The sequence below is a fragment of the Copidosoma floridanum genome, unplaced genomic scaffold (assembly GCF_036245765.1).
Source record: "Copidosoma floridanum isolate Cflo_tuat_1 unplaced genomic scaffold, Cflo_Japanese_pri ptg000020l, whole genome shotgun sequence".
Taxonomy (NCBI): domain Eukaryota; kingdom Metazoa; phylum Arthropoda; class Insecta; order Hymenoptera; family Encyrtidae; genus Copidosoma; species Copidosoma floridanum.
The window spans coordinates 32,787,501-32,799,522 of NW_028321897.1; the positions used below are offsets into that span (position 1 = coordinate 32,787,501).

A 12,022-nucleotide genomic window follows, 5' to 3' on the forward strand; every position below is an offset into this window, starting at 1 on the left:
GAATTAATAAAAATACATTAAATTTATCAAGTTTAAATTGAAAGAGGCGGCGCGAAGCATATAATGTGCGCTGTGAATTACCTGCAGGATGCTAGGTAAGATATGCGCTAGGATTAATTATTGACGAATATGTAGAACCAATAATGCGCAGAGAGATAACGCAGACTACCCCGGCGAATTGCACAACACCACCAAAAAAAAGTCAGGGGACTTTTATCAAACCTACTTTACTTTATATTTACTAGGTCACTAAAATCGATTCTGATGTCAGAATTACCTCAGCACGTCAAGGTTTTGTGAAATCTAAAGTCATAACCTTAACAAAATCGAATAATATAAGTTTTTCGACAAAATTATGAAAATTCATGCAACCCGTAGCCCCTCAAACCAAAGATTTTTAGCAGACTAGCCTCAATACACAAGCCAACAACACAAAAAACGCTTTCTGAACCATCAAAGCTCGCAAATTCCAACCTCAAACTTACGAACACTGTGGTCGTTGATTACCACCTCTCTACTTTTTTCTTATATCTATCCCTTAGGCCATACTTACATAGAGGGGAAATAGGCAGCAGAAAAAATTCCCTGGAAAAAATGACTGATGAAGCTTTTGTGCCATTATAGACTTCAAGAACGTTCATTACACATAGCCTTTTTGGGTAGAATCTCCCTAAAATTTTAACAGGATATTCATAATGATATTAATAAGTCATATGTAAAATTGAAGATTGTTTCAAAACATCGTTTTTTAGATATTATATGTTGAAAAAGCTTTAATGTTACACGTAACCTTATAAAAGAGTCGTACAAAAATGGAATTCATGAGACAATAATTACTAGAATTCGTCCAATTTTTTTTTTTGCATGACGCAATACCGTAATACTAGTATTATATTCAATTTTTAGAGGAATCGACGAGTTATTTTGCAATTAAATAAAAAAAACCGTGTTCGACGCTTATATATAGGTATATAAATTCATGCAAAACAGTTTCCAGCGCGCAGCACTGTCACATGCTCGCTCCCCCCTCAATGCATTCTCTACATTTCCCCTCTAACTGTTATGAACGTTTTTAAGCTCAAGTAAATAATGCTCTCTTACATCATGCTGTAATCAAATGACAAGCTACTTTTTTCTGATTTTAAACAATTTAATGCGTTTTAGGACTTAGGCTGCGGTCCCACGCGTAGACACCGTAAGAGAGAGAGACAGGTTCCTTTTCAGCAAAATTTCAGAGAAGTGGCACGTTACTTTTTGGCAAATACAAAGGATTTTATTAATTACTACAAGTAGATCACGTCTTTCTTCATTGTTCGCATGACTTTTACGTTAAGACTAAGTAATCTACGTAATAATCTCAAAATATATAATTATTTAGCATTCTTTGATGATAAAGGAATATGATATAATATAATGTAAAAACGCATGGAACTGTTGAAGGACTAATTAAATAAAATCACGCAATGTGTGTACAGTAAGACTTACTTTTTCTAAGGACAATCAAAAAACTTCAGTAGTTTTTTACTGAAAGACAATTAAGTCATGCATTTCAAGAGATGGATACAATAATTCTAAGACAGTTGGCTTGTGTTTGAAAGCTACCCTGTTAAACAACTTTTGTTATAAATGCTATAGGTTACGTAAATTGACAGAATTACGTAGAAAAACTGACAGTATTTCCTTCTAGAGGATTTAAGGTTAGGTTATGAAAGTTTTGGTATATTAGAAAGTAATCCTATGAATTTTAGCTTATGTTTAAGGCTACACTGAAAAAAAGTAATCTTCAAGTTACAAACAATATAAAGTACGGTTTTCCAGATAAAAGTAATCACGAAGTAACATGTATTATTTAAATCTTTCAAAATCAATACCAATGTAATATTTTATATATATATATATATATATATATATATATATATATATATATATATATATAATACTTAATACCGGGCTCAATTTTTATATGTTTAGTAGCTGCACTCGACTGGTGCAGTCAACTCAAACATTGAGGGAACTGCTCCACCAAGCTCTTAGTGCTACTGCTCGCCAGTGTTGGGTGAACAGTTTACCCAACTTGGGCGAGCGGGAGCACCAAGCTGTTGAGGGCGCTGCTTACAGTAAAATTTCGCAGACGGTCCACCCAACTTTTGTTCCAGTGTATTTAGTAAGAGATCTTAAGTTATAGGACGAATGGGTGCATAAGTTTAATGAATTTCATAAAAAAGCTCTAATTACAAGATTTTTGGATGTTTGAAGTTACATTGTGCGAGCTTTGATGGTTTAGAAAGACAATTGCGTGTTGTTGGCTTCTGTATTAAGGCTATTCCGCTAAAAAAATTTTGATACAGGGGCCGTGGGTTGCATAAACTTACGGAATTTTGTCAAAAAACCGACGTTATTAAATTTCTAGGGGAATCGAGGTTAAGTTATTTAAGCTTTGGTGGGTCAGAAAAAGATGCTCCGGTCACTTCTTTATGATTAACGCTACTCTGTTTGTGATCTTTGGTTATAGTACGAATAAGGGCAAAAAATTTCCGGAATTTCATGAAATAGCTTAAGTTACTAGATTTTCGGAAGTTTGATTGTTTAAAAAGGGACTCGTGTTACTGGTTTGTGTGTTAAGGCTAGTTTGCTAAAAATCTTTGGTTAGAGGCGCTTCAGGCAGCATAAATTTATGGAATTTTGTCAAAAAAATTACGGGGGGATGAAGGTTAGGTTATTTGAGCTTTGGTGTATCATAAAGTGATCCTATTTTTGTTCAGGATAGATTAAGAATAAAAATGAAATAATTCAGAATTAGTGCGAGAAAATAAAAATTGAAATTAAAGTTATAGTTTATGTAGAAGCACGAATTTCAAAGTATCTGTTATATTCTGTTTCTGAAGATAATAAATAAAATTCTTTCCTTAGTTTAGAATTTTGCAAAAAATTCGAATGAATATAAGTAATAAACACAGCAATTTAAAACACAATTTCTTTATTAAGATAAAATTGAATGAATTTTAGAAATCGAAAAATTAAGCGTACTTATTTATTTAAACCTATCCCTCCACAGATGATTGCGAGTCCTAAGATTTTGTAAGTCTGTTTAAAAATTTAAATTTTAGTTAATAAGACAGACAGTTTAGTTAATATGACAAAAATTTAAATTTTAATTAATCAAGTTGTTATTCACTTTAAGTTTAAAAATTAAAATCATCTGAAAATTTTCTTGTGATCTTATTTAGTTTCACTTCAAAATTAGCTAAGAAACTGATTTGTATGAATAATTAAGTTTCTATGTATAAGAATTTTATCTTTATCAAATGAGACATAAATAAATTTGCTTAGAATACAAGAGAATTACCAAAACAAATTATATAAAAAAGAAGCATAAAGGAATTATTATAATTGACTTTTCAAAGAAAGGGAAAAATCAATGAAGCAATAATGAAAAATAATCACTGTAGATATTTCACAGATTGGTAGATTATTCAACAAATTAAGGTGGCTTGGGCAATTTTTATCGGCTTGATTAAAACCTTTGAAATTCTGGAATTCTGTAAACAAAATATACCAAATTCACTTGCGATAAGAAAATACTAGGGTCAACGACCTAATTTTTTCGCAAATCGTTACTGAAAATTCACCAATTTAACACCTACTCTTATGGATAGTGGTGACAAAATCGACTATATTTTCGGAAATCTTTGATTAACCTAAAAAATTAGAAATAGCTCTTGTGTATTTTTAACAAAGAATCTATTTAATTCTAAAAAATTCAGGGTCAACGACCTAACTAAAGAGAAAATCAGAAGAAAAGTATAAAATATTAATCTCACTTGCTTCGAAACGTCTCCCAATTTTTACAATTATAATTTCACGGTACTTTTCAGGCAAAATCTTGATATTGTGCTTTGGTTTTATCGAAATAACTATATTTATTGAAAAATTTACCGCCGAAAAGCGTTACCCTACCTTAGGTGCGGTACCAACCGCCCAAGCCACACGGTTGATTTCAATTCTGATAAAGGCTAGGGTAGGATACTTTTATTCATAGAATTGGTAACCCGAGCGATTCAGCTCTTTTACACTGGACAACGAACCCGCCCTCCCAAATATACATAAACGTTAACTGTGTGTTGGTTCCTAATCTAAGAGTTTCCCCAACACAGATAAAATTGTTACTTATTTTTTTACTATCGCCAACTCACCGGGGTTATACTTAAAGAAATAAAGGTCGTAATATTTTCAATCAAGTTACAATGAGCCACATGACTGTTGAAAAAAATTATCATGTCATTGAGATCAAATGGTATATCCAATTTTTTATGTGATCAGTGATTTAGGACGTTCACCAAATTGAAAATGAAAATAAGCAAGTAAGAAGAAAATTAAAGCACTTAACTATTATTCTTATCAGTTATTTTATCAGTTATTTTAGCTAGGGGCGAATATGCGGTGCCACAGGGGCCCCGTGGCTTAACAAAATAACGAATATGAAGGCCAGCCACAGCTCAGAACGACTATGTACAATTTAAAATGAGTATTTAAACTTCACTTGATGTCAGCATATGGCAAACAAAAAAGTTATAAATAGATTACAGAAATAAAACTATGATTTTGCGATGTAAAATAATTTATTACTTGGCCCAGTATGATTCTAGACACTTGAAATCTAAAATACCAGATAATTTATTGGTATATTATAAAAACATATTAATGCTAACGTGAGTGAGAAGTTATTTAAAAATTTATAAGCGGTTTAAATAGGCAAAATATTGATTTTTAGTAGAAAATTGACTATAACTTGGCCCAGCATGATCCCAGACACTTCAATTTACGTATCCGTACTCTTTAGATGATACGGTACTGGTATTTTTCACTAAAAATCGATATTTTACCTATTTAAGTTGCTTATAACTTTTATAATGACTTTTAAACCTGTGTTAGTGTGAATATGTGCTGATAACATACCATCTTAAGAGTACGTATATCTAATTTCGAGAGTCTTGGATCATGTTGAGCCAAGTTATAGTCAATTTTCCACTAATAATCAAAATTTTCCTATTAAATTTGTTTACAACTTTTGAAATAACTTTTCACTTGTGTTAGTAAGAACATGTACTAATAATATACCATCAAAAGTGTACACATGATAAATTTTAAGTGTCTGGGATCGTGCTGAGCCAAGTTATAGTCAATTTTCTACTAAAAATCGATGTTTAGCCTATTTCATTCGCATATAAATTTTTAAATAACTTCTTACTCACATTGGCATTAATATGTTCTCATAATATACCAATAAATTATCTGGTATTTTAGATTTCAAGTGTCTAGAATCATACTGGGCCAAGTAATAAATTATTTTACATCGCAAAATGATAGTTTTATTTCTTTAATCTGTTTACTACTTTTTTATTTGCAATATGCTGGCATCAAGTGAAGTTTAAATACTCATTTTAAATTGTATATAGTCGTTCTGAGCTGCGGCTGACCTTCATATTCGTTAGTTTGTTAAGCCACGGGGCCCCTGTGACACCACATATTCGCCCCTAGCGGATCCGATGCACCAGGCAGGGATCGCCAGCCTTACCGGCGAATAGTGGTCCCTGAAACATGGGGCTTCTCCAGGGATGCTAATTAGCCTGGATCCGATGTTTCGGCAGAGAGCGCCGGCTTAACCAGCGAGGAGTGGACGTCCCGAAATATGGAGTCCTCTCCGGGGAAAGACTACACAGTGGCGAGTGGACCCAATGCACCGTCGGTGCAGACAGCGTCTGCTTAACTAGCAAGGTGTTTCACCGGAGATACTTGCACTGTGCCCATGGTTTGGGTATAGCATCAGTAAAAGGGTTGAAAAATAGGAGTGGTAATACACCCCCACACATAGTTGGTGAATAGGTGGCCCAGCGACTTGGTCTAAGAGGTGTCGCGGTAACCCGGTAAAAAAAAAAAAAAAAAAAAAAAAAAGTGAATGGTTAATTGTTAATTTTTCAATTTTTTTAATAGTAGTTTCATATAATTATTTCTTTTTTTTTAAATATTAATGTCTTATTTACGCTGAAGTCTCTAGTTCTGTCATGAATATAAAATATTTATATCAATACTAACATAAAGGCTGCAATAAAGCGTATGTGGCTATGAGAAAAAGAAATTTTTTACGTAATATTGAACCATATAGATGCAAGATACATTATACCTAAAGAATGAGCATGACATATATTGAAATTGCCTTTACTTGGTAGATCACACACAGTATTTTAATTAGTTGTACATACGCAAGGCTATCCGCAGTTACCATTCAGCCATCACACCCTTCAAACATCCATGCAATACTTATTTGTATAAATGATAAAAATAAATAATAATTTAAATGTAACAAACTTGTGTATTCAAACTCCAACCTACCTACAAAAATTACTGTATGGAATGGTGTGGTATTTTATTTTTAGGACTTTTAGGCGTTCGCTATATCAGAGACATTCAAGCTTATAATTTTTTGCTGACCGATTGAGGTAGTAAATGTAGATGATACTGCTTGTTATTGTTCTAAGGTATGACAGTGATAATGAACAAGTAATAATTGATATGTGAGTTAGCAGTATTTTTCGTATTTTAAACACGTATAAATATTTTATAAACGTACATTAGTAAGTATATCAGAGTCATAATAGATGTGTAAGTTAACTATGATGCACACAAAACAACTTCAGTACCACACCAGTGAATTCCGCATGATAAAAAAAAATTGTTTATATCCTCACCACCCTCCCAACCATGTATGGGTCATTTCACAAAAACTGCAACTACTTTACTTCTTCAATAAGATTTTTGAAATAAAATGTTTCAGATTCATTCAATTTTTTCTGTAAGATTATAACGGAAAATTCCGTTCACGCAGTATGTACAATCCAACATATTATGACAAAAGTTGAATAACCGAATTTCATTGATAATTTATGATGCATAAATATAACAAAAAAACCGTTCATGTAATATATAAAATAAATTTCCCCCACTTTATAGAAGAAGGAGAGGCATTGTACTAAGTGGGAGAAAACCGAGGCGATGAGTGAACTTGATTTTGCTTAAAGCAGCAGTCTCAGTAAGGAGTCGATAAAGAGAAGTAGGCTCGTACCCTATTCCTCACTATCCTTCTTCTGCGACTCTGCCAAAACCAAGCGAATAGAACCGAAAATAATATTAGCTCTGCATATTGTTATATGAGATCAAACTTGTATATATATCACAGTAAAATCGATAAATTTTAATAAATCATAAATTTAATTATAATATTGAAACCTTTGTGTCTATTGCTTGCTTTTGGTAAACATATGGATGTCGTAAGGATGACTTTCAGGCTCGTACCCTGAATTTCAACCTTCCATACATATATTAAGTACCTTCATTCTCTTCCAAAATAAAAAGAAAGTAATTACATGCTACATATAGAATCGTCATTGAGTCATCGAGGATACGATAACAAGAGTGAAGACTAATTGTGAGATAAAACTACAACAACTCATATCAGATAAGTACACCCATCAAAAGTATTCCAAGACCCTTCCGAAATAGTTCACGTGAAAGCACTAGCATTGCTGACACCAAGAACATTTCTACCCTATCTTGATTCTCTCCAAATCATCTCCTAGTAAATTAGAACAGATACATCAATTCATAAACACAAACCATGCTCCGTGCAGCAAGGAATTACTTATAACGCTCACCTTATGATTTCGATAATATAACAAAATAATACAGACCTGCATTTATCAAATCACCATAATACTTGCCGTGAATTTTCCGTGTCTTATATATGCATAGATACGTATAGATCCATATTTTGGTAAGGTAACAAAGGGGCCAAGGCCGTTTGAATTCTCGGGAATCCGTGTCTGCGAAGGCCGTTGAATCAGTTCAATAAACTCATTGGAAAATAAAGACTTGGGGTACATAAAGACCTTGAACAAGCTATAGAAGCTTATAAGGTATATAATAAAAAGTCCAAACTAGTTGGAAACTGTTGTGCCCGACTCTACTATCATGTATTAATAACCTATGTTAATTCAAATGCAATCATTTAAAAATTAAAATAAACGGCGTTATGGTAATCAGAAGTCCACATGAATTTTTTTATAATTTTTAGACTTCTAGACATAATAAACAAGCTTGAGAAGAATCCATTGAAAATATCTGAATTTCTAGTTCTTGGTCTCAAGCTTTAAAAGTATCGCTAACGATAGATAATATTTTACATATTTGAAGCTCTAAATATACATAACTGTATTAGTGATCGAAGAGTGTAGTAGATTTTTTTTTGTAATTTTAGTACCGACGAATGGAAAACATCTGGAACCAAGATAAATGTAAATAACACCAAGGTGAAAGTGCTCGGCAAACGGGTTTTCGACTGACATTTGAACAAATCCTAAAAAACCCAGCTATACTTTAAATATGTTATCAAGATGTTTTTAGCGACTACTTCTAAAGTTTTTACAAATTCTGAACTATCCAGACCCGAGGTAAATGTAAATTAAAGTGCTCGGCAAACAGTTTTTCAACTACCATTTAAACAAATCCGGAAGAATTAAGCTATAATTTTAGTACGTTATATTGAGAATCAAAGTATCCATAACTACTAGAAGTTATTATTGCAGGCATTCATACTGATAGTATAGTTGTGTAAGTGTTTGAAAACGAAAATAAATTTTTTTTTGTAATTTTATCACTGGCTAAGAAAATAAACTATTTAATAACGAATAAACTAATGAACTGTCGCAGAAAAAATGCTAACTTTAACTTCTGAAAATAGAAGTATCTATAACTAATAGAGGTGTTAATTACGGGCATTTATACTTACAGTTTAGTTGTATTAGTGCCCGTGGAGTACGTTACAATTTTTTTTGTAATTTTAGCGCGGTGAATGAATAACTACCGCCGAAAAAGTGGTATTTTTCGAATTTTCTGGGAATCTAAGTGCCTATAACTAAAAGAGGTAAACATTTCGGGCTTCCATACTTACAGTATAGTTGTGTTAGTATTTTAAGCGTATCGTTACATTTTTTTTGTAACTTTAGCAACGGCAAATGAAAAACTATCGCTAAAAAAGTAATGTTTTTTCAAGTTTTTAGGAATTTAAGTGCCCAAAACTAATAATGGTTATAATTGTTGGCATTCATATTCACAGTAATGTTGTATAAGTGTTTAGAGGGAATAATTAAATTTTTTTTTAATTTTAGCACCAGCAAATGGAAAACTATCGCAGAAAAAATGCTGTTTAAATGATGTTTTGGGAATCTAAGTGCCCATAACTAATAGAGAATATGATTGCGGGCTTTAAAACTTACAGTTAAGTTATATTAGTGTTCGGAGAGTGAGATAAAATTTTTATTGTAATTTTAGCACCGGAAAATCGAACACTATCGCTGAAAAAGTGCTATTTTATGAATTTTCTAAAAATCCAAGTGTCTATAACTAGTAGCGGTTATGATTGCAGGCATTTATACTCATAGTTTAGTTGTGTTAATGTTTGAAGAGTATAACAAACTTATTTTTGTAATATTAGCACCAACGAATGAAAACCTATCGACGAAAAAGTACTGTTTTTGCCATTTTTCGAGGAATATAAGTACCTATAACAAATAGAGGTTATGATTGCGGGATTTTGTACTTACAGTTTAGTTATATGAGCGTTTGAAGAGTATAATAAATTTTTTTCAGTAATTTTAGCATTAGCGAATTAAAAAATATCACCGAAAAAGTGCTCTTTTTTCAATTTTTTGGGAATCTAAGTCAGTCATCACTGACAGAGGTTATGATTGCGGGCTTCGATACTTACATTCTAGTTCTATAAGTGTTCGAAGAGTATGATTAAATTTATTTTGTATTTCTTTCACGGGCGAACGTACACAGCTGATGAATAAAATATTGTTTTTTTAAGATCACAAGAGAATAGGTAGATATATTTGAAAATTTCTGCTCGCACCTTGAGTTTACGTGTTATATATATATCGTTTTCTGTACTTTAAACCTTTTTTGGCAGTTTTAATCATTAATCACCATAATACATGTTCGTGTAATGTAGTTTTGTAAGGTATTTCAGTTGTTAAACCATACAAAACAACTTCGGATTTTTGTTGGATTCCAACGTTTGAAACTTTTGATACATACTTTGGACAGTGGTATCTGCATTCTTTTATTCTTAATTAACTGCTTACTATGTTATGACCAACGTTTATTCCGCAATCAGTCGTGTTTCTAATATGGTATGTTCTCCGCCATAACCAACTTGCAGCCTACCTTAACTATCATGACCCAAAATCCTATTTAGGTATATATTAAATAATGAAATATTTACATATGACCTTATTATTTGCTAAACATTCCAATTGTACTGTAGACTTAACCCAACAGAACCAATAAATAATCTTACAAAAGCATACTTCTGCACTTTCGTTATTGTTAAAAATAAAAATTACAGCCTGCCTAAATAAGGATGACGCAATTATGTGTCAATAGTTCATGAAAGCCATACGGCATAACATACGTTTTACATGTAGATTCACATTAAGGATTTTGAAGTGGTAATACTACACGTGCTTCCATATGGAAAAACACATAAAATAGCTTATTAAAACAAAGAAGACTTTTGTTATCTAGGGGTGGCTACCAAACATTAATGGGTTGTTTACTGTCGACACTTAAATTCAGTGTTACCATCTGGATGATAACTCTAAATCAAGGGAATTCAAGTACTATTCAAGAAAGGAAAAAAAATTATAAAAATTAAATTATTTTTAATAGAAGAAAAATCAGTTGAACTTCCTTACATGTATGGAATTCCTGAATTCATAACACAGAAATCCGCAATCGTTTCTTTAAGTAGGAGCATAATACAAATTTGCTCATGTACATATGAATGTATATTACTGAACAAACTTTATAGATAATAAATAAACCTCACAACAGCGACTCGTAATGTATATTCCCGGCAGACAATAACGGAGGAAAAGTATACCAACTTTAACCAAAGTAAAAAGTTTCAATCAGACTATCGAATTCATCAGAAATTGTAGGTAACAGTAGAAGCTTGTTTTTAACCAATTAGAAATGAAGATGATCCCGAATAATATGTAACTAATACATTAATCAAATATCACTGTACAGCATTTTCTAATGCACTTACTTAATTTCCGTGCCTGTAAACAATTGTAACTTTTCCATGTGTTCAAGAATAGGTCTCATATTTTCTAGGTTTCTCTGAACATTTTCTGCCATTATTATCTGTCTTTATCTCAATGTAAATTTGTAACTAAATAGAAACTTTACTGCAAATCTAGTCACCGAAGGCAAAAGAAACAACAATTTCTACATTTTTACTACCTACGCAGAATTCGTTAATGCCGAAAAATCACGATGTCGGGAAGACAGGTGAGTGCAATATAGGGTTGGAAAAGTCGACTCTGACTTTAGTCTGAGGTCGATTTTTCACTCAAAAGTATCGACTTTTTAGAATCGAGCTGACGTCTCTTAAGTCGACTAGAATCGACTTTTACTGGAAAATTTTTTTATGGGGGTTTTTTTGGTTTCTTAGGCATCGATTTTCATCGTTCGTTCGTTCGGTTCGTTCGTTTCGCTCGTACAGTTCGCTTGTAACCACTAAGTGAATTCGGACATTTTGTGTTCATTGGCTTCGGTCATCCACTGCTGGAAATAATAATAGTCACTAACTGTCACAAAGGTTCTAAATTATTGTCTTTATTATTAATGTGTAAGCTTATTTTAAAATAGACACAACGTCTAACAAGCATAAGAAACGACTGAGCAGCACAAACTGTGCGAGCGAAACGAACGAAACGAACCAAACGACCAAACGTCAAACGAACGATGAAAATCGAACGTGCCCTTTATTAGGCCTCGGTTACGCGTAACGCGTACCGCGTAACCGTTTGAGCCCATTAGAGAGAGAGAGAGGTGAAATCACTCTCTCACTCTCATGGGCTCAAATAGTAACGTGGAACACTTTACGCTCTACATGTGC

The 12,022-nt window shown here is 32.6% G+C and overlaps 1 protein-coding gene across 2 annotated transcripts in view; it reads right to left on the reverse strand.

Moving 5' to 3' along the window:
* LOC106636375 (U3 small nucleolar RNA-associated protein 6 homolog) overlaps positions 1-11,422 on the reverse strand; it is a 64,895-nt gene extending 53,473 nt beyond the window's left edge. The window contains exon 1 of one of the 2 annotated variants that reach the window (XM_089593874.1): positions 11,168-11,422. In XM_089593874.1, coding sequence (XP_089450000.1) covers positions 11,168-11,259 — 92 coding nt within the window. In that variant the 5' untranslated portion in view covers positions 11,260-11,422. Of the gene's footprint in view, positions 1-10,811; positions 10,860-11,167 lie in introns of those variants that run through there. The other variant, XM_089593875.1, reaches the window with a different exon arrangement.
* Positions 11,423-12,022: the final 600 nt, after the last annotated feature.